The sequence below is a fragment of the Sordaria macrospora genome, chromosome 5 (genome assembly GCF_033870435.1).
Source record: "Sordaria macrospora chromosome 5, complete sequence".
Lineage (NCBI taxonomy): Eukaryota > Fungi > Ascomycota > Sordariomycetes > Sordariales > Sordariaceae > Sordaria > Sordaria macrospora.
This window is the reverse complement of record NC_089375.1, coordinates 1,547,954-1,568,397: the sequence shown is the minus strand read 5'-3', so window position 1 is coordinate 1,568,397 and position 20,444 is coordinate 1,547,954. Positions and strand designations below refer to the sequence as shown.

At 52.0% G+C, this 20,444-nt stretch overlaps 7 protein-coding genes across 7 annotated transcripts; 5 read left to right on the top strand and 2 right to left on the bottom strand.

The window, feature by feature from the left end:
* Window positions 1-1,511: 1,511 nt before the first annotated feature.
* On the bottom strand, window positions 1,512-5,009 carry SMAC4_04138 (uncharacterized protein). Its single transcript, XM_003346657.2, has 2 exons — window positions 3,789-5,009; window positions 1,512-3,564 (listed from the first exon to the last, which is right to left on the bottom strand). The coding sequence occupies exons 1-2, from the start codon at window positions 3,817-3,819 to the stop codon at window positions 2,201-2,203; spliced, it is 1,395 nt and encodes a 464-aa protein (XP_003346705.2). The 5' UTR covers window positions 3,820-5,009; the 3' UTR covers window positions 1,512-2,200.
* Window positions 5,010-5,301: 292 nt separating this feature from the next.
* Window positions 5,302-8,333, top strand: SMAC4_04137 (uncharacterized protein; the record flags this gene model as incomplete). The annotated part of the gene is made up of 2 exons (XM_003346656.2): window positions 5,302-7,933; window positions 7,990-8,333. 2 exons carry the CDS (start codon window positions 5,302-5,304, stop codon window positions 8,256-8,258), a joined length of 2,901 nt encoding a protein of 966 aa, XP_003346704.1. The 3' UTR covers window positions 8,259-8,333.
* A 647-nt stretch (window positions 8,334-8,980) lies between these two features.
* SMAC4_04136 (uncharacterized protein) lies at window positions 8,981-10,834 on the top strand. The gene is made up of 2 exons (XM_003346655.2): window positions 8,981-10,176; window positions 10,262-10,834. The coding sequence occupies exons 1-2, from the start codon at window positions 9,209-9,211 to the stop codon at window positions 10,725-10,727; spliced, it is 1,434 nt and encodes a 477-aa protein (XP_003346703.1). The 5' UTR covers window positions 8,981-9,208; the 3' UTR covers window positions 10,728-10,834.
* A 751-nt stretch (window positions 10,835-11,585) lies between these two features.
* On the top strand, window positions 11,586-14,794 carry SMAC4_04135 (uncharacterized protein; the record flags this gene model as incomplete). The annotated part of the gene is made up of 2 exons (XM_066090061.1): window positions 11,586-14,555; window positions 14,612-14,794. The coding sequence occupies 2 exons, from the start codon at window positions 11,586-11,588 to the stop codon at window positions 14,792-14,794; spliced, it is 3,153 nt and encodes a 1,050-aa protein (XP_065947147.1).
* Window positions 14,795-16,009: 1,215 nt separating this feature from the next.
* On the bottom strand, window positions 16,010-16,291 carry SMAC4_13798 (uncharacterized protein; the record flags this gene model as incomplete). Its single annotated transcript, XM_066091624.1, has 1 exon — window positions 16,010-16,291. The coding sequence occupies one exon, from the start codon at window positions 16,289-16,291 to the stop codon at window positions 16,010-16,012; it is 282 nt and encodes a 93-aa protein (XP_065947146.1).
* A 106-nt stretch (window positions 16,292-16,397) lies between these two features.
* Window positions 16,398-18,796, top strand: SMAC4_04134 (uncharacterized protein). The gene is made up of 3 exons (XM_066090060.1): window positions 16,398-17,225; window positions 17,293-17,558; window positions 17,667-18,796. The coding sequence occupies exons 1-3, from the start codon at window positions 16,759-16,761 to the stop codon at window positions 18,404-18,406; spliced, it is 1,473 nt and encodes a 490-aa protein (XP_065947145.1). The 5' UTR covers window positions 16,398-16,758; the 3' UTR covers window positions 18,407-18,796.
* Window positions 18,797-19,857: 1,061 nt separating this feature from the next.
* Window positions 19,858-20,316, top strand: SMAC4_04133 (uncharacterized protein; the record flags this gene model as incomplete). Its single annotated transcript, XM_003346652.2, has 1 exon — window positions 19,858-20,316. One exon carries the CDS (start codon window positions 19,858-19,860, stop codon window positions 20,314-20,316), a length of 459 nt encoding a protein of 152 aa, XP_003346700.2.
* Window positions 20,317-20,444: the final 128 nt, after the last annotated feature.

The following is a 20,444-nucleotide window of genomic DNA, read 5'->3' as shown; positions in this document are numbered from 1 at the left end:
GGTCTTCCAGCAACAGCGACACCAGGAAGACCAAACGACGAGTCCTTGCTGGCGGCTGCCACCATGGTCACAAAGCGCCCTCATAAATATTATCCATGTTCTTGATCAGGATGCTTCTATTGGTGCTGTCATTCTGATCAATGCAGCACTGGTCAACCCAAAGATAGCTTAGTCCAATGTTCTTGACTGCCATGATGGCGTCCTTGATGACATCGGGAGCATTCTCAGAAACAAAAAGCCTCGATATCGGGGGCCTCACAGGGTCAGAGTGCTGCTCGTTCAACATGCCGGTCGCTGAGACGTCGCCCCAGACATAATTCAGGGCCACATACTCTTCCCCGTCAGGTAGGCGAACGACTTCACATGTTTTGCAGTCGATATACCGCATTCGTACCAGGAGACCATTCTTTCTATTCTTCCTCTTGAAGTTACTGAAAAAAACAAAGTCCAGACATTGGGTGAGCCAGGACTTTATTAGTGGGTAATTGACAGAACTGGGGAAAACGCGGAGACCTTTGGGCACAACTGACAAAGAGCCTCCTCCATTGTAGTATTCCGATGATGCTGACATTGACTAGTCACAAGGAACGAAATAGCCGTTCGTCGCCAGTTTATGTCCTGAGCTATACGCGGCAGTGTCGTAGTAATCTTTCTCAAAGCTGTCTAGCGTGTTCTCGGTGAATTCCGAGATGTTTCCCGGAAAGACGCTGCAGACGGTGGCTCCATCAAGGGAGGTTAATTTGGGAAACGAGTATTTCGACACGTCGACTTGGATGAAAACCCTAAGGTGATAGTGGTTGAACGAAGGGAACGCCGGTGTGGGTGTTTGGGGCCAACGGATGGAGTAAAAGAAGCGGCAAAGTCTGCATGCCGCGTCTTTGTCGAGGACACCGAGGTCGAGCACACCGCAGTGACTCTTCGGCTTGTCGCCGCGTATGCCCATACTTGAGCGTTTCTTATGTCCTTGGGAAAGATGCCGTGGAAGTTGATTTGGAGGCATCTTTCGCAGAGCCTGTCTGAGCCGTCGCATGCTGTCTCGGAGTTCATGATTGGAAGGAGAACAAGGTCGATCTGTGCCGCGAAAAAGTGTTTGAGAGCTGACTGCGTGTGGTCTGGAAGAAGTGGTTATTAGTCGATTGATATGGTTATGGTGATGATAGCGTGATCCCACGTAATTCGCACCATCTCCGTTCGAGATTCAGTAGTAGCTTCCGTTCAGAATATAGTTGACGTGTCTGTGATGGCACCCAATTTCAGAAAGGCCAGTGATTGGTCGAGAAACGCTGCGTGGGTTATCACTCGGGCAAGAGCATAACAGTCTTCCGAGGCTGCAGATGGAAGGATTCAGCTCTTATCGAACATTTAGGGAAGGGGCACCCACAGACTCCCCAATGTAGAAAGAGCAGCTCATGAGCCCAGACGGCGCAACTCCGCATGTGACGAGCGTGGCTCACAAAGACCAGAATATTAACATTCACTCGTGGACTGATCAAGTTAGGCACTCCAGTAAAGGCCCAATATTTACCAGTATTTTTTGCTAGCGTTTGTTATTCGTCTAAATACTGTTTTGCTATTTTCAATGCATTGCACTATGCTGTCAGCTTCCGTTGAGAATTGTTGCGAAATATGTGTGCAGTACATGAAAAATCAATCGCTGTCCGGGACCGAACAGGTACCGAACCTGACCCCGATAGAAAGGGAGCGGTAGAAAAGGAGGCAAGAGGCAACGGCATCAACAGACTGACGGCCAAAAGGTGTACAGTTCAAGGGGCACGGTCGAACAACAGGAAGGGAACACTCCAAAACAAGACAGAATCCCGAAAGAATGCAGCAATGTGAAGCCAAACATGGTAAGGAGAAAACAACACAAGAGTCGGGTATTTGATGACCCAGAATGATTCAACAGCCCAAAAGCAGAAAGAACAAAGCCAAGGGAACCCCCCATTTCCCATAGCGACAACTACACCATGTAAAGGTATCCCATTCTCAGTTGACAATAACGCAGATGGTAGGCAGAAGAACAAAACGCCAGCACTTAAGCCCAAGACATACAACCCGAGAAACCTGTTCCACCCATTACCCTGTTCCTGTACCAGAACACCATCCCATACGATACTTGGTATCTTCCTGCCCCATCCCGTTTCCTCAGCACATTTACCATTATTCATTCCATCCTTGTCACACCTACAACCAGACTTCTTCATGCCCGCTCCTCCCCTTCAACATCCTCATCAACATTACCAACCCCACCACTGATCCTCCTCTCTCTGTCCCTATCCCTCGGACTAGCCAATGTATTGGGTGATGTCGCAGCCGTGAGCCCAACCAAGCTGCCCGCCGACGCAACTCCGTTCATAGGCGCAGGAGTTAACCCTCCGCCGATACTTCCATTGATACTCTCAGCCCTTCCATGCCCCAACAACCCACTCCTCACACTAGCCGCATCTCCTCCGACACCGGTGCCGCCGATGGCCTGCTTCGAATAAAAGCTGTTCCTGTCGCTGGCTAGGATCCCTGTAGTAGAAGAGTAGATGCTTGTGCGGTCGTTGGTCAAGGCGTTCGGTCCGCGATAGAGACCGCCAGGCGTGGTGGCGCCGCTCATGCCGCCAATTGTGCCGCCTTCCATGTTGGAACTGAGGACGCTGAGAGGAAGAGACTCCCGACTGCCTCCAAAGAGAGAAGAGGGCGCGAGAGCACGAACCGAGGCGTCAGTATCGAAGGAGCGCCGGCGGCGGCGCTTGGAGGAGGATGCGAGGGTCAGGATGGAGGCGTTATCCGTAAGCAGGTTGTTCGCCGTGGCGGTATGGTAGGTAGTCGGGTAGAAAGGCGAGTTCCCACCCTGACCGGAGGGTACAAGATGGGCTGGTATGGCGGAAACCGGAGTGGCAGTCGTCGGGAAAGGTTGGTTGAAGTGGATTATTTGTGAGGTGGAGTGATGAGAGTGATGGTTGTGATGGTGGTGATTAGGGCTGTTGGACATATTGGTGCTGTTCGGATTGCTGTTGTTGTGCGTGGCAGCGGCACCATTGGGCACAAAAGATTGTATTGTCGTCAGGGTTGTAGTCAAGGAGCGGACAGACGGCGCGGGGGACGAAAAGGTGCTATCATTGCCCCGACGGGAGTCGATATTTGCGGTACGCGTTGTGCCAGTGACCGAGGAGGCCCCGTAGGACGGCGCGGCCATGGAACACGAGGTCTCGTGATCGGTGACGACCGTCGGAGCTATAGTCGATCGACCGCCCATGGTGGGAGGCGGGTGGCCATCGGTTGACAACCTGACAGAGTCATCTGAAGGGTCTACGGATGTTGTGCTCGATGTTCTTGCGCTTCTTGTCGAGGATACCGAATAATGGCTGGTCGGCGGCGGGGTCAGGGCGATTTGAACGTGGTCGGAGTTGGAGCGGCCAACGGCTGAATATGGGTTGTTGTCGGCTTGCTTCTTGGAATTGTTCTTCTTGGAGCTGGCATGTCGAACAGCATCACCGGGCTTCATGCTCTTCAGCTTTTTCATCAGTGACGAGAAGGGTCGTCGGCGACCAGTCCTCTCGGGACGCTCCTCTCGGTCTGGCATAGGGTCAGCGACTGCATGAGGACCGAACTGGCTCAGCGGCGGAGCAGAATTGCTTCGATGGCGAAAGGCAGAAGCAAAGGAAGGCATGTTGGACAAGGGACGGTGTGACGGATGGTAACGAGAGAAGGGTCTGGGCGGGGAGTAGACAGTTGATAAGAGGTAGGTAGAGGTAGGTAGCGCAAAGATTAGACAAGGTTTCAGATGAGAGAATATGTACCGTGTTGACAAGATGTAGCCGTCTCGGTCATGGTGGTCGTAGTAGAGGAAAAGTAAGGTAGGTAGCCGGAGCAGGAATTGGAGAAGACGGACGGTGCAGTCGAATTACACGGGCGCGGTAGGGTCGACGTCGATATCTGCGGATATGGGTATGGATCCGTGCGGTAGTGCGGCTTGTAGTGCGGTCGTAGTAGAACAAGGGTCGTCGTGCAGAGGCAGTGGCAGAATGTCGAGCAGTCGTCAAATTGTCAGTCGCGGGTCGGGGGATTCTCGATGTTTGGGTCTAGCGTGTAGCTAAAATAGATGGTCGCCAGATAAAAAGAAGGTAAGGCGCGTGGATATGGATGGGCGACGATCGCACAGCGGCCAGCGGGTTTCACCTGCTTTTGGTTCCAGTTGTGGTTGCTGTATCCGGATGGTACCGCTTCCCTAACGGCTTCTGCACAGACTGCGCTGGCCCTTCGGGCAGATTACAAGGTGGTCTTGCAACGGCCAACGGTTTCACGTTCCTCTCGGCGACAGGAAGGACTGAGGGGAATACCGAGGAAGGAGACGGATGGATGGTGAACGTGAGATGGAATATTGATAAAGGTCGGCCGAATCAGTTGCGAACGCAGAGTCAGTGCTTCTCTCACTTGTTGGCAAAGATACGATACGATGCGATGGAGATTGCGGATTGATTGACAGGGTCGCGATTTCTTAAGGGACGACAAGAAAACAATAATTCGGTTGTACACGTATTCGCAATCGGGAGGGATAAATAGCCTTAATCCAGCGAATGACTTGAACAAAGTATGAAGCGGTCACAAGGTATGACGACGAACTGTGGTCGATTCCTGGGCTCTGTAAAGTAAGACAAGAGAAGATGATGACAGAATCTGTGTCGCGTCTTTCTTTGTTCGGTTTCAATTCTCGGACGGCATGGACTTTGAACTTTGGGGTCCTGGATTGTGGAAGTTGCACTGCCATTTTCCACTCAGGCGACAGCAACGGTGACGGCGACTGGACGATTCGGTCAAAGAAAGGATCCACCAAGCTCGGGCCTTTCCGATCTGTGGAGCCAATGTTTCGACCGCTGGGGTTTGTTGTGGGGCACTTTCTTCTCACGTGCCTTGCCAAGGACCAGGGCCATCAAGGTTCGCTTGTCTTTCTTTTCGGGTTGGGGGTCTCAATGCCAAGCCAGAGAGCTTGATCGCTTGACAAGCTTGACCTTGACGTCGTCTTCTCTGTTTGCTGTCAGTTCTGAATGGCTTCATTCAAGCCCTTCAATCACATCCGCTGGGCTCAGTTACCTAGCGAGCACTGATCACATTGAAGCCTGCCCAACAGTCAATCGCGCTTTTCATTTTTATCCTTACCCACCTCCTTCCCTTTTTGTTTCCTTCCCAATTCTAGTTGTCTGGAGGTCACTTCCTTCCAGAGCTCAACGGTGTCTGTTTAGGTCGCTGACCACCGAATCCATCCGCCAAGACACTTCAACAAAAAGTCATGTTGCACTCACATCAACCACCACCATGTCAATTCAACCACTCCCTGGGGACGTTGTCGCCCAGATCAAGTCTTCAGCTGTTATTACCTCCTTGAACGGGGTCGTTGATGGCCTGCTTCGCAACTCGCTCGACGCCGGCGCAACCAAGATCAACATATCTATCGACTACAGCCGTGGAAACTGCTCTGTTGAAGACAATGGGCTCGGGATTCCTCCAGCCTGCTTTCGCGAAGATGGCGGTCTCGGCAAGCTCTACTACACCTCGCGATATCCGCCAGACCCCGATTTCCATGGTAGACATGGCCAGTTCCTAGCTTCTTTGGCAGCCCTGTCTCTGCTTTCCATCTCTTCTCATCACCATGAACACCGCTCACATAACGCCTTGACAATTCACAACTCCCGAGTTGTCGCCCGCAATACCCCTGCTCTCCCTGAAGAACGGTTTCTGGTCTTCCCAAGTGGAACGCGTGTTATTGTTCGCAATCTTTTCGGCTCCATGCCCGTCCGCGTAAAGCAGAGGGCCACCGAAGTTGAACGACTGGGCACGGCTAAGACCCTTGACCAGCTCATTCATGTCATTACTTCCCTCCTTCTTGCTTGGCCAAACCAGGTGAATCTGTCCGTCCGAGACGCTGTTTCTCGACGTACTGTTACTCTTCGCACATCCGGGATGACCAGCCAGGTTCAAGACCGCCGGAACTCCGCCAACGTGCTGGTGCTGCGAGCCTCGAGCCTTTTTGCTCAAGCTTCGCTGACTGATGAACAAGACTCCAAGTCATGGGTTCCGGTTGGAGCCTCGGTACCTGGAGTTTCTGTGAGCGGCTGCTTCTGTCTAGTGCCAGTTGCAACGAGGCGAGTGCAGTTCATGTCTTTGGGCATCCAACCACTGTCAAACGAAAACGACTCCAACATCCTGTACGAGGAGGTCAATCGCGTGTTTGCGAACTCCGGGTTTGGCGTCATCGAGGAAGCGACCCTCAACGAAAAGCAACCGAGGAGGAAAGAAGGGTTCACACTAAAAGAACTCAAACCAAGGAAGGGCATTGATCGATGGCCCATGTTCTTTCTTCGAATCACCATGGCTGGACAAGAGGGTTCTCTGAATGCCGATGACTTTCTAGATGAAAGGCAACAGGACCTCTCGATCATCACCGACCTTCTTCAGGTGATAGCCTACGAGTTCCTAAAGAAACACCATTTCCGGCCCAAGTCTATCAACGCCTTTGGGAGACTCAAATCACCAAGGGGCTCATCAGATGAGGCCAGTGGTCTCAAGAGATCTGTATCTTCCTCATCCTCACAGACAGCCTCCAGCTGTAACAAAAAGCACACACCTTCGGGATTAGCGCGATCAACCGTCAGCAGCTCGAGAGGAAGCTCAAGTAGCTGTCAAATAGAAGAGGGCTCAGCGTCCCCATTTACATCGTGGTCACGCGTTAACTCGGGATCCACACCTGAATTACTACCATCCAAGAGCTCCTCAAGTTCAATCTTATCTGCAGGCAAGACCGTCAAATCTGCCAGCATATCCACACAAGACGGGGAAATCGTCCCATGGGCGCAAAACCCACTGTTTGACAGAGCGGGCAAGCTTATACGAAAGCCGTTCGAGGATGTCGAACCACCTCCATCAAGCAATAACCACCTCGCGTCACGGGGACCGAGTCGACAGTCTAGCCTGCCATCAATCCCGGGCAGCAGCAACACGGACAACTATATGGAGTGGGTAAATCCCATTACGAATATCAGAACGCTCATAAACCCGCGGACAGGTTTTATGATTCGGTCGCATTCTGTCCCTGGAACGAAACCTCGCGACACTCCAAAACCACGCCCAAAGGGGTCACCATCTCGAACCTCTGCCGCAGCTCCAAAAATTACCGCCTTCAAGCCTGTCGAAGCTCCCATACCCCGTGTACCAGAGCTTTATGAGTCTATGGAGCATGGCGCTCATCATAGCTGCAATCATCACTCTACGGGAGGAGTCAACGTAGAAACGGGCAACGGAGGGGCTTTGATGACACTACAGGGCCGAATCTCCAGAGATGCCCTGCGTACGGCAACTGTCATTGCACAAGTTGATAAAAAGTTTATCTTTGTCAAATTGGCTCCCACAGAGGCAGAAAAGTTCTCCCCAAGGCCCGATGTCGACAGAAGCGTCCTAGTCCTGGTCGATCAGCACGCGGCTGACGAGCGAGTCCGCGTGGAAGATTTGATGAAATCTTATTTCACCATAGCTCCTTCATCGGGTGGCACCAAGTCGAACGAAATCATCGCCCAAACCCAATCTCTTCAACGCCCTCTCCGCTTCGACCTATCCAAGCAAGACGGGACCCTTCTTCTCAGATACAAGCTACATTTCGAATACTGGGGCATATTTTATGAGGTCTTTGCCGGCGAGGACCACTCGACGAGGTTCACCGTGGAAGTACAGTCGTTGCCGCCCAGCATCTTGGAGCGGTGTCGGTTGGAGCCGCGTGTGCTGATCGAGTTGCTTCGAAAGGAGGTATGGAGGCTGAATGACAACCTGGGCTTGGGCTTGTCCACAAGCCATGGGATTAGGGGTGCCCAAGAAGAGGGAGAGCGTGACTGGGTCGCTAGGTTCCATGATTGCCCAGAGGGTATTTTGGAGCTATTAAATTCCAGGTCCTGCAGAAGTGAGTTGTCGCGATCTTTGTCTTTCCTAGTTGCATTTGGCATGCTAACAAGTCAGGCGCCATCATGTTCAACGACGAACTGTCCCTGGAGGAATGCAAAAGCTTGGTCTTGCAGCTGGCCGAATGTGCATTCCCGTTTCAATGCGCACATGGGAGACCGTCCATGGTTCCGCTTGTTGATCTGGGTGCTGGGCTCGTTCCAAGGTCGGATTTGACTATTCCTGACGACTTTGGTAGGAGCCGCGGCGAGGGAAACCAAGGCAAGAACAATTTGTGGTCTGAATTGAAGGGCTGGAGACGAGATAAGATCAGAGAAGGCCGATAAAGCCGGCAAACTAGGTGTCATCACATCTTCGAGATGATACAAGTTTGGGCTTGGTAATAAACACAATCAGACATCCCCTGAGGTGCTTGATATTGTGTGCAAACGATTTGTCATGGAGCATGCCACCTTGGCATGATTGGAGGTGATGATGTGATACCGCTTCAAGACAGGATGATGGATGGACGGAAAAGTGCGGCTGAGGACTGAATGTCGAGAAGGGTCAAGTCTTGCGGTTCTTATGTCTTCATCGTCCGCAACACATCAAAATCCCCCTCCCCTGACCATGTCCGATGCCAACGCATGCACACCACCCCGCAACTTTCCGGCACTCGTACATATCTCTAGCCCCAGATTCGGTTACGGCTAGCAAGTCAAATTCTTCGCGTAAGCAGTCATGCATGCACCGTCACTTTTTGATTTGACGGTGGACCATAACATATCATCGAAAAGGATTCGTTTAAGGGAGCGACGTCTTTCAAGGCTTCGCGTAATAATCTGTATGCGTAACAGGTTTTATGCCGCTTATTTCAATGAACACCCAGTCACATTAAAGATGACTGAGGCGAGCGGGCAGGGCGGGTACCGCGTCAGGTTCTCCTCTTTTTTTTGGTACTGATTAGGACCATGCTTATTATCACACTTTGGGGGGGTCGAAGGCGATGATGATCTTCCAATACTTTCCTTGGGAGCTGGGCTGAAACAGGTATAAGTACTTTACCCCTTTCTAGAGGTACCTCGATCTACCCCGCTGCCGAGACGAGACATGCATACATCTTAACAAACGCGGAGGGAAAGCACTACTGTTCAAGAAGTGCATCAGGAGAGGTATAAAAAGCTTCGGTCCGCTTTGTTCAACGCTGCTCAAGCCTCTCCGCACTTCCATCGCACATCGAACATCGACTTCCAAACATCAAAACGGGCATGCTCGTGCAGCCCACCTCAACATCACGATGAACGGCACGACACCATCACCACCCGACGGTCTCCTCTCGGCCATAATGCCCTCCATAACCCTAAATCTATCGAGCATCAGCCTCGGCCTCAGCTGGACCACCATCCTCACCATCCTCGTTCCTTCCTACCTCTTGCTGGTCCGCCACCTCCGCTTCCAACGCCTCCGTTCCTACCGCACCCGCTTCCCCCAATATTTTTTGCCTGACGGCACCCCCAACCCCACCAATTTATCCAAAATGACCCTCCAAGACGCCCACCAAATCATCATGGACCTCACCCAGCGCGAGTTTCCCTACCTCTACCAACGCTCGCTCTTCTTCGCCTTGTTCAAAACCTACGCCATCCCCTCCATTTCTTCCCTCTTACTAGCAACCGGTCAACTTTCTTCTCCGAAAACCGCCTCCAAGCGCGCAACAGACACGGAAGTGCTGGTGCTGGAAATCCTCACCAACCCGCCCTGGGAGAAGCGCGGGCTGGAAGCGCTGGCGAGAATGAATTGGTTGCATGGTCGCTGGCAAAAGGCAGGGAGGATCAGCGATGGGGATATGTTGTATACGCTGAGCATGTTTGCACTGGAGCCGGATCGGTGGATTAATAGGTGGGAGTGGAGGGATGTGACGGAGGTGGAGAGGTGTGCGACGGGCGTGGTGTGGAGAGAGGTTGGGGGGTTGATGGGGATTGGGTTTGAGGGTTTGGAGAGGTTTTCTGAAACTAAAGAGAAGAAGGGGGATGGGAAGGGTGATGGAGAGAAAGAGAAGGAAGAGAGTGGACTGGAATGGATGGAAAAGATGGAGCGGTGGAGTGAGTGGTATGAGGAGACGGAGATGCGGTATGAGGAGAGTAATGAGAAGGTGGCGAGGCATACGGTTGATTTGTTGCTTTTGAACCAGCTGAAGGTTTTGAGGGGGCTGGGTAAGGGGTTTATCAGGGTGTTGATGGGGAGGAGGTTGAGGGAGGCTATGAAGTATGTTTTTTTTTCCCTCTTTTTCTCGTTCCAATCCCGTTTTTGTGATGACAAAAGAGGAAGGCTAACGAACAACCATCCACAGTTTCCCCGAACCACCTCAATGGCAAGAAAAGTCCCTAACCTGGTTCCTCTACTTCCGCCGCTGGCTGCTCCTGCACCTCAGCCCTCCCCGATTCGAGTGGATGGTTCTGCACAAACTCAACAAGGATGCTGACCCGGTCACCGGAAAATATAACTATAACGTGTACGAACTTGATCCGTGGTATGTGAAGCCGACGTTTTGGAGCCGTTGGAGCCCGGCGGCTCTGCTAAGACGCTTGTCTGGTGCTCCGGTTCCGGGCGATGGTGGCAGCAGGTACCAGCCGGAAGGGTATAGCATCAGTGAGGTTGGCCCTGAGAAGTTGAAGGGACAAGGAAAGGAGGAGATCAAGGAGATGGTGAAGGATCTGGAGAGGAGAAGGATGGAAGTGTTGGCAAAGGGTGGTTCCTGCCCTGCAGGTGGTGGGGCTGATGGTGATAGGAGGAGGTGTCCTATGGGTCTTGCGTGAGGTCGTGTAATAAGTGAGAATATGAAGATACCCCGGAATGTACATATAAAGGCAGACGCTTCCCCGCACCGGCACCAGAGTGGCCGAAAGTCCAGACGACAGGACCTTCCATGGATCATATAAGTCCCAAGCTCAGACCCTCCAGTAACTCCCGTACCCATCCGCCTTCTATCTTAGATTGTGTGTGTGGCCTAGCGGTATGGTATACTGTACGGGAGCCAGAAAACATTGCTCGGTGCGCGGTACTAGTGGTACAGTTTTCGTAAGTCGCAGCTGGTCTCGAGTTCGACTCGGACCTGGGCCACTGAGCTTTTTTTACTTTTTTGACTCTTTTGACTTTTTTGACTTTCCAAAATTTCCCCTTCCTCCTAAACGGTGCTTCCCTTGATTTTTTCAGGAGGGTTTTGGATTGTTCTGAGCTTGATAATCGGGTGTATACGGCGGTGTAATTGTTCAATTGAATCCGTTGTTTAAACACTGACCCGTTTTGTGGTTGAAGTCGCTCACTCCCATCGAGGGCATCAATTATGGCGGCACCGCAGCTCCCTCTTCTACTGTCCGTCCTCAATGACAGTCGGTGGAAAAGATGTCAGTGTGAATCGTTGATATTGAGTAAAGGAGCAGTTGAATTCGTCTGAGGGGAAATGGAACGCTCCTAGGTAAAGGGGCAGGAACGAGACTGTTTAACCCTAACCCCGGATGGACATGCGAATTGACCACTTTTCCGTGGACGCGCGGTGACATTTGCTGGAACATCGATTGAGTCTGGTGACTCCGACTTATCTGGACTGCAATATTTCGAGGGCCACCACCACTTTCGAGCCATCATCCGAAGATCGCCCCGGAAGCCATTTCATCATGTCCAATCATCAACGGGATCCTGTGTATAATTCCTATTACGGCAATGCGCCGCCCACCACCACTCGGGTCCCCCTGCCCTCGTACCCTTCCCAGCAGATAAACACCCAACAACACTATCACCAGCCTCTTCAGCACGCCCAGCAAGTCCAGTCAGTACAACAACAACAACAACAACAACAACAACAACAACAACAACAACAACAACAACAACAACAACAACAACAACAACAACAACAACAACAACAACAACAACAACAACAACAACAACAACAACAACAACAACAACAACAACAACAACAACAACAACAACAACAACAACAACAACAACAACAACAACAACAACTGCAGCAATTCCAACAGTCTCAAATTCATCAACAGCAGGCTTATTCTTCTCGCTCTCAGTCGTCTCAGTCCAATCTTCAGCAGCAACAGTATGGAGGCCAAGGACAAGGCCAGCTTCATCAACAACAGGTGCAAGTAGACCAACAGCCACAGCAAGAACAGCAAGAACAGGAACAGCAGGAACAACAGCAAGAATCCCAAGAACGGACCCCAGATGAACCATCTGAGGAGAGACCTGCCAAGAAGAAGAGAATCTCTCGTGCTTGTGATGCTTGCCATGGCCGCCGTCAAAAGTGCCAGGGCTTCCGGCCATGCGCAAACTGCATCAAGAAGGGCATAGACTGCACCTACAACAATCCCTACTACAGAGGCCGCGCAAGGACTCCTCCTCCACCTCCCGATGATCCCAGCACCCGTAACTTTGCCCGCAGTACTGACATCCGCGGAAAGGAGATACGCGAGCGAAGCTGGGTCAAGCGAGCCTGCGATATATGCCGTGATGGACGCCATCCCTGTTCAGGCACTCTACCGTGCGATACATGCTTCACCATGAGGCAGGAGTGCACCTACAAGAAACGCAATAGCCGTAACCGCTACGAGGATCTGCCCAACCCGGCGCTGAGAGGTCCCTATTCAAAGCAGTGGCCGGCGCCTGTCCAAGGGCCGGTTGCGGTTGATGACGACGGCCGGGAGAGCGCAGGGGGTGATGCCGAGGGACAGGCCATGAGAGACGACATTGCTCGCTACGGCGGCCCTGGACAAGACTACATGAGCCTCAAAATGGATCACCGCTACGGGAATGAGGACAACCCGCCTCTTGTCTTTCTTCATGCGGCTTGGAAAAAGATTGCCGAGGTCCAGCGGGATAATGAGCTTCCTGTCGACCAGCCTTGGGACCGTTCGGAAACCCCTCAATTCTCCTACGTTCGAGAGAGGTGGTACCAACAGCAGGACCACTTCTTCAAAAGCTGGAACGGTACCTTCCATTTCCTCCATCGTCATACTGTACGGAGGTGGTTGGAACATGTCGAAAGGAACCATGCAGCTCGTCAGGAGTTGTGGTCCGGTATAGGCCATGCCCGTGCCGCCATTGCACTCATGACCATGGCTCTTGGCGCCCTCTTCAAGGACGCCCCAAGGACGTGGGTGCGCATCAACAAAAAAACCGGCCAGGCCATGAAGACCAGGAAAAAGCCTCTCCCAGACGAGTACATCTGGTCCTCCAAGCACGGCGATGCGTTGCTGAATATGGCTGTGAGTCTCACAGATGCCGAGACTGGCGAGCCGAGATTAGATTCTGTTCAGGCTCGTCTCTTGCAGGACATGTACCTCTTGAGCACGTGTCGCTACAACAAAGCTTGGTATACTTTTGGCAATACCCTTCAGATGATTACGGGCCTCGGCCTTCATCGCCGTCTAGGTAGGAACCGTGGGCTCGGTCGCGATATCAAGGAAAGACCGGACTATGCAAAGATCCAATGTGAGAGGCGGACATTCTGGACGGCTTACATCATTGATAAGCAACTTAGCATGGTCCTTGGGCGGCCCAGTCATTTCCGTGACGACTTCATCGACCAAGAGCTACCTGATGCCGTCAACGACGAAGACATGGGACCCACCGGCCCTGTCCGACCACACAAGGGGGATTGCTACATGGAAGCACTGCTCTCGCATGCCAAGTTGAACAGGCTCATCGACAAACTCCTCCACCAAGTATACGCCCTTCGAGAGATTCCCGACCAGCAAAGGATCGATAGTGCTCTAAGCATCGGCAAAGAGGTTCAGAAGTGGAGCGACGAGTTGCCATATCTCCTCAGGAATGTCAAGTCAACCTTACTCCTACCCCTTTTCCAGAGGCAGATGATTCTCATCAGGATAGCACACTGTCACGCCACCATGCTTGCCTACCGCCCCTTTATCACCGTGCCCTATCCCCAATCAGGTGAGCAGAAGGAGGCCGCCGATAACGCCATTCGCGAGTGTGTCGACTCAGCCCGAATCGCCCTCAGTGTCGTCACCGGGCTTGGTCGCACAGAGGATAGTGCGCAGTTTACCACGCTTTGGTATCCTCACCAAGTCGCCTACTGTGCCGCCGTCATCTTGGCCATCCTCCCGCACATTCGCGAACGACAGAAGTTGTTTGGCGGTCCTCACTACCGCGGCCATGGCGTGATGGACGGCAAGCTGCACAGGCTGTTGAATAGAGGCATCAATATGTTGGCGAACAGTACCAGTCCCTTTTCACCCGCGCATAGGTGGGCTACTATCCTGGAGGAACTGAAAAAGGAGGTGACGCGTCAGACTGGACATGTGTTCCCTGAACCGGCGGACACTGGTCTCAAGAAAACTGCAAATGAGGACGGCACCCCAGCAGATGGGCATGAGAATGGGGAAGATGGGGAGAATGAAGAAGAGGAGGCTGAGAATGAAGCTGAGGAGGCTAGTGGTCCATCACCGAACGATCAGTTGCTGGAGGATGCCCTTCGCGCTCATTGGATGGCAGAAATGACTGGAGAGGTGCATGGCCAGGCAGATGGCCAGGAGGGAGAGGCCGCTACACCTGGTTTTACAAGGAGGCTTTGGGATAACTGGTCGTTTACGGACTGGGTGGACATGGACTCTGCAGTAAGTGAGGTGATTATTGGCTGTTTGTTTGAATTACTGTGCTAATGATTCCCTAGGCATTTGGACCCATTGCCGACTTTACTGAAGATCCGGTTCCAGCTCCAGTACCCGTTGTCGCTCCTGTTGTTGCTCCCGACGCCGCTCCAGCTCCATCTACTACTCCGACTCCTGTTACAGCTCCCGCTCCGGCGCCAGCGCCGGTTCATGCTCAAGTGTCTGCAATTTTCGCACCTGTTTGAGACCTGTCCAAAACTCCATATCCATGCATACCGAACAATTCCCAATCCTGTTTTATACAATCCCCGTAATGATGCGTTCTCGTCCATCTCGCTGTTCCCTATCGACTGTCCGCGCTTCCAGAGCTTGGTGGGCGAGACCCTCGGGATGATTGCGCCAGCGCATTCACCTCAGCCTCTAGGTGATCAATTCGGCCCAACACTCCATCGAGACCGGAGTGGTTCATCAACCGCTCGGTGACGGTTGGGTCGCTTTGGAGATATGTGCTGAGACGATATGAGCTTTCTGATGATTTTCTGCAGTCAAGTGTCAGACATTATTACCTCCGGCAAGATTGAGAATGGTTGGTACCACTTACTTCGCCTTTGATGGCTTTGAAGCAGTAATCTTGATGAGTGTCATTTTGTGCGTGGATTTTGGGAGCTGAGCAGAATGACAGTCTGTTCTGTGTTTGTTTGTTTGTTTGTGGATGGAGAACATTTTGGAATTCGACCACAGCGAAGCAGTTCTGAGCTTTTATCCTACATGGTATGGACGATTTGAGAGGCCCTAGAGAAGAGGCCAAGGACAGCAAAAGAGGCGAGAGAGGCCCCGACTTCGCGGTTGAGCATTGTCCTCCGAGCCGCCGCAACGGGAGGACTGAGATCGTCATTTCTACCCGGGAGGCATTTGCTTATCCGAAACGATTATGGCCACGCCAGCAAACGTGCCTCCGCCTCTGGATCCCGTCCCGGCCTCTTTGGGCGCCATGCATAGCCGGCCCTTTCCGCTGCTAACGTTTATAACAACACTCACCGAATCTTCACCTGCTCTTCCCGCAATTGAGCCATTGTACCTGGATTTCAAAACAGACCATAAGCCAAAGGAAACCAACATCGATGACAACTCATTATAAGAGTCAATAGCCCGGTCTGATATGCGATAAGGTGTGGACAAAAGGGCCAACTGGAGATAACAACCAAATAACCAATACGCGTCACTATCTCTTGGTGCCCAATGGGATGTTATACCTCTTTTCCACAGCCTCGTCTATTGCATGCGAGTCTCAATCGCCTCTACCAACATCAATATAGGGACTCCCCGCAATTGAGCAATTGCCTCATGCGCGAAGCCACCACAACATATAGGCCGCAGGCCGGGAGGCCAGGCCAAGCCAACCATCCTCAGCAGGATTGGAGTTAACCCTCTTTCGGCATGTCATGCGGAACAACCCTTTACTACCATCCTACCTTGCGGTGTATCCCGCCGCCGCCGTACCTCAGGTCTAGGTTGCAAAGGTCGCAGATATTGCAGTTGCAATGCTTCGCTGATCTTGTGTCACTGCTCATCCGCGCCGAGTTGTGTCCCGCTTCCATGAAGTTAATTGGAGAATTCGAGACTGTTGTTGCTGCGGGATCCTCGGAATCTCGGAAGGGGTGGTGGGTGAGGTGTGGTGTATCATGACACCAGGTGATGGAGGGGCTGTATCTACACCACTCTATCTTATTCCTTCTCCGCATTTGCGCAAACTGCGAGCAGCTATATAATATTTAGGATTTTGGGTCATGCTTTGTTCACCTTGTTCTTCCATCTTGTCATCCATCGAGTATTCATCTGATCTTGTTGACGCAATCCCTTCCGGTCTTCTTTTCACGATTCTCTGCAGCCTTTGGTCTTACAAGCATCCGTCTCTACCTGGCCCACAATCACTACTTGGTCACTTGACATCAATATTACCCCTTTGATCCGTTCATATTCCAGCATCTGCTCCTTTCCAGGCCCTCGTCCCATCAGGTACTGCTTTTCGTCTAGCTCCATTGCTCGACGTACGTCTTCAGCCCTAGGGCAGCCTTCCGTACCGTACCATACCCATCAACCCAGCTTTCTCCGTCCGAATTTTTGTATCGCTAGGATATCATCGCTGATGTCTCTGGCTTGGAGCTCTCTAGCCCAACACGGATCGATTCTATGATTGTTCCGGCCCTTGATGGAGGACGTGTGTATTTCCAAGTTAGGCAACACTCCAGCCAACAAGTCGACGACGACGACAACGACCCCAACCGCTAGCAGCCTCCTGAGCCAACGAAAGAAGATAATCCTCCAGCTATCTATGGCGAGGTTTGCCGACAATCTTGAGAAATGGCTTGAAAAAATCCCTGATCAGCCCTCCAAGAAGCGGCCCCGACGGGCCGTTGAAAGCGATTGTTTCTACGAGGACCAGGACCCTGCCACTGAGGACGAGTCTAAGGATCAACATGAACATCATCAGCATTACTCTGTGACGAGGGATGTCAAGAAGGCGACGACTACCAAGCGGGCGAAACACCATGGCCCTGAAGCACCCGGAGGAGAAGGCCGCAAGTTCGCTTGTCCGTTTTGTCAACATAATCCGGCCAAGTACAGAACAGTGAAGACATGTTGTGGGCCGGGATGGGATAGTGTTCATCGGGTCAAGTGCGTTGCCATATTTCATATCTCCTCCTTATTAGACACCAAGCTAACACCTGAGTTTAACGTACAGGGAACACATCTACCGCCGACACTCACTTAAGAACACCTGTCCCCGATGCTACGAGCAATTCAAAACAGACGATGACCTCAAGAGCCATCAGCGGGCAGAAACGCCCTGCCGGCTCCGAAAGGACAACGTCCCCGAGGTGATCACGGACGAACAAGACAAGAAGCTGCACGCCAGAGCCAAACCTGGGCTGTCGGAGGAAGACAAGTGGAATGATATGTACCGCATCATCTTTCCGGGGCCGGTGGGGTCGAAGATTCCTTCTCCTTGTACGTCCTCTTTTTTCCCCTTCTTTTTCCCCATATCATCCTTCCTTCCCTTCTTTTCTCCCTTGATCCCCTTTTCCTCTCACAATATGCTAACAAAAAAACAAACAGATTACGACACCTCCGCCCCTTCATCGTCCCCTTCCAACCAGTCTAACACTACGAACCCTTCTCCGAAGAACAAGAGGGCCTCAACACCACCAACAGCCTCCAACTTCGACATCTCCTCCTTCAAAGACCTCCTCCGCCGCGAACTTCCCCGCTACGTCGAGCCCATCTTCCGGCAGGAGCTCGACAAGATGATGACATCCGTGCAGACGCAGATGAACCAAAAGGCCGATCAGCTGTTCAAGGACGTGGTATTCAAGTTCAGTCGGACCTATGCTTGGCCTGCTACAACTGGCGCGGCTGGTGCTGGCGATACCGAAAATGACTCTGTGGCAGTGATCACACCGCTCAGCAGCCCGTGCAGCCCAAGCCCGGACCGTTGTGAGGAGACCCCCAATGACACGGGCGATGATGGCCACAGAGACGGGGCAGGAGATGCCCCAGCTGGGGTCGAGGAAGTCGCTTTCCCGGGGGGCCAAAGCTGGTTCGACTCCTTCGTCGAAACCATCGATCCCGACAGTCTCGGCTTTTCCTTCTATAAGAACGGCGAATTCAATCTCGAGGCTTGCTATGAGGAGGTAATGAACAGTGCTGGTGAAGAGATTCCGGATTCGGCATATGGTACTTTGCCGACGTCCGAGGGACAACACGGTTCTTATGGACTTGGCTTGGGGATGGGCATGGCCGGGATGACGGGGATGACGGGGGTTATGGGCTCAAACTTGGACGCATGGATGAGGTAGTTCCTGGCTTGGTACGGGAGTGGTTAGTGTGGTTGGTGTAGTCAATCCTTTGTCTCTTTTGTCTCTTCTTTCTATCTTTGTTGTTTTGCTGGTTGTTTGGCAACTATTATTTTTAAGGAAGAAGACATACCTTCCATCGCCTTGTCATAACATAGCCTCTGCGTGGACGCTCATGCTGTGTTGCCTTGCAATTTTGTTGAGATAATTGGATGAAGGGCGAGTCACAAGGTGGGCAGCACCGCTCAGATTTAGACATGGTCTGTTGAAGCTCCTGATCACATCGGTAACTCTGCGGCTTCCCGTCCTCAACTTTCTAGATCGTCAACTACTGGGTCAAATACCTGACACAAGGCCACAGCACAAATCCTTCGAGCTGCGCTCTGCCGACGGAGCCATAGAAAATCATTCAGGTTGTTTCCGAAAGACATGTCTACCTAATAATCAACTGTCAGCCTGACGACGGTAAAGGAGCCAAGCACCGGCGTATCGCCACATTTGCGCCCAACATGTTTCTCGAACACTTTCCGCCTTTCATAAGCCAGGCCATGCATTGGTTGCCTGCGCCTTGGTTGATCGCCTTGCTACAGAACGTGTCGTGGCATGGAAGTATCTTTCAATTTCTAATCTTCACATCTTCAAGCACTTCTCTTCCATCTCAGAATTTCTTCCGAATCCGTCCTCCGCAGAGCACGTTCTTTTCGCACAATTTGGTCACTTTTGCAACGACATGGCCTACCGAGCGAGAGCTTCATCTTACCTTCAACTGGGCATACGACATGTCTTGGTGTGCGTCCTTGGAATTGTCAGCACGATAGAAGCCCAAACCAGCCTTGGTCCGACACCCATCCCGCCAGCGGTGGTCAGTTCGGTAGCTCCAGAACCCCAAGCAGCTTACCACCAGGTGGAGTGAAAGGCACAAAAGTTTTTCCCGCTGGATTCAGTATGTCCTGTTCTCCAAGACTTATCCTGTGTTTTGCTCCGCTCTAACTGACGATCGTTCAGCAATAACTGAGTCTTGTGAACCGGGCAAGAGTCTCACAACTTTCTCTACATACGCCGCCTGCTGTGCAAGGGGGTCCCACTGCGACTTTGCGGTAGGGTGTGATGGTTCAACTTTGTTGTTCGATGGGAAGCCACATAGCACTTGGTATGTTTAATTCTTTACAAATCTGCCTGAACTGCCCCATGCCTAGGTACCTAAGCTAACCAACCATTCCTACAGTGGAGGCAAGTACCCAGACTGCTGGGGTACTACTATCTTCGACAGCTTTCCCTCGAAAACCAGAAGTTGGGTTGAGTGGGAGTGCGTTACCTCGACATTCGGGGCGGCTTATTCCATTTTTTACTACGTAGACGAGGCTTCATTGTCCTCCTACTTCTCCTGCTACGATGATTACAGCCAGTATTACTCAACAGTGAAGTCAACACAATATACCACAGCGACAAGAACAATGGGCACATCGGTATACACAACAGTCATACCAGTGACCTCGTCAAGCGGCTCGGAAGATGTTTCATCTACCACTACCGGAGAACCAGCGCCCGCACCAAGCGACCCATTCAACGAGGATCCCGTCCTAGAAAAATATTTTAGGCCTCCATCAAAAGCCTGGATAGCCGGCGCCGTTGCGGAACCCCTCCTCGCCTTGATCGCCGGTGGTTGCTTCGTCTTCTGGTTGAGACGACACAAGCAAAGAAAGAGGCTGGTAGAGAGCGGAGGCTCTGGCCCTGGCATCAACGTTAACGATCTTCCGTGTATTCAAGCAGAATTTGTGCAACCGTCATCGGAGGTGGCAAAGACATTTGATACTACTCCTCCTTCTATGTGCGAGCTGGAGGCAACGGAGGTGGTGCATCAGGGACCTTTTCAGGGAACAACAACAGGAACAGGTGGAGCAATGCGATTGTAGGTTATGGAGGATATGAAATTCCTTTTTACAGGTCTGAAGAGCTTTGCAGATAATATGCATGTACGACCATGGTTGGCAGGGGAAGGCCGAACCAGATATACCAGTGGGTTATAGATGTCAAACGACTT

Coding starts and splice junctions, on each gene's coding strand:
- SMAC4_04138 (XM_003346657.2), bottom strand. CDS start 3,819: ATGACCGAGACGGCTACATCTTGTCAACACG. Junction 3,565..3,788: donor GGCTACATCTTGTCAACACG/GTACATATTCTC, acceptor ACCCTATGCCAG/ACCGAGAGGAGCGTCCCGAG.
- SMAC4_04136 (XM_003346655.2), top strand. CDS start 9,209: ATGAACGGCACGACACCATCACCACCCGACGGTCTCCTCTCGGCCATA. Junction 10,177..10,261: donor AGGTTGAGGGAGGCTATGAA/GTATGTTTTTTT, acceptor AACCATCCACAG/TTTCCCCGAACCACCTCAAT.
- SMAC4_04134 (XM_066090060.1), top strand. CDS start 16,759: ATGGAGGACGTGTGTATTTCCAAGTTAGGCAACACTCCAGCCAACAAG. Junction 17,226..17,292: donor GATAGTGTTCATCGGGTCAA/GTGCGTTGCCAT, acceptor TTTAACGTACAG/GGAACACATCTACCGCCGAC. Junction 17,559..17,666: donor GTCGAAGATTCCTTCTCCTT/GTACGTCCTCTT, acceptor AAAAACAAACAG/ATTACGACACCTCCGCCCCT.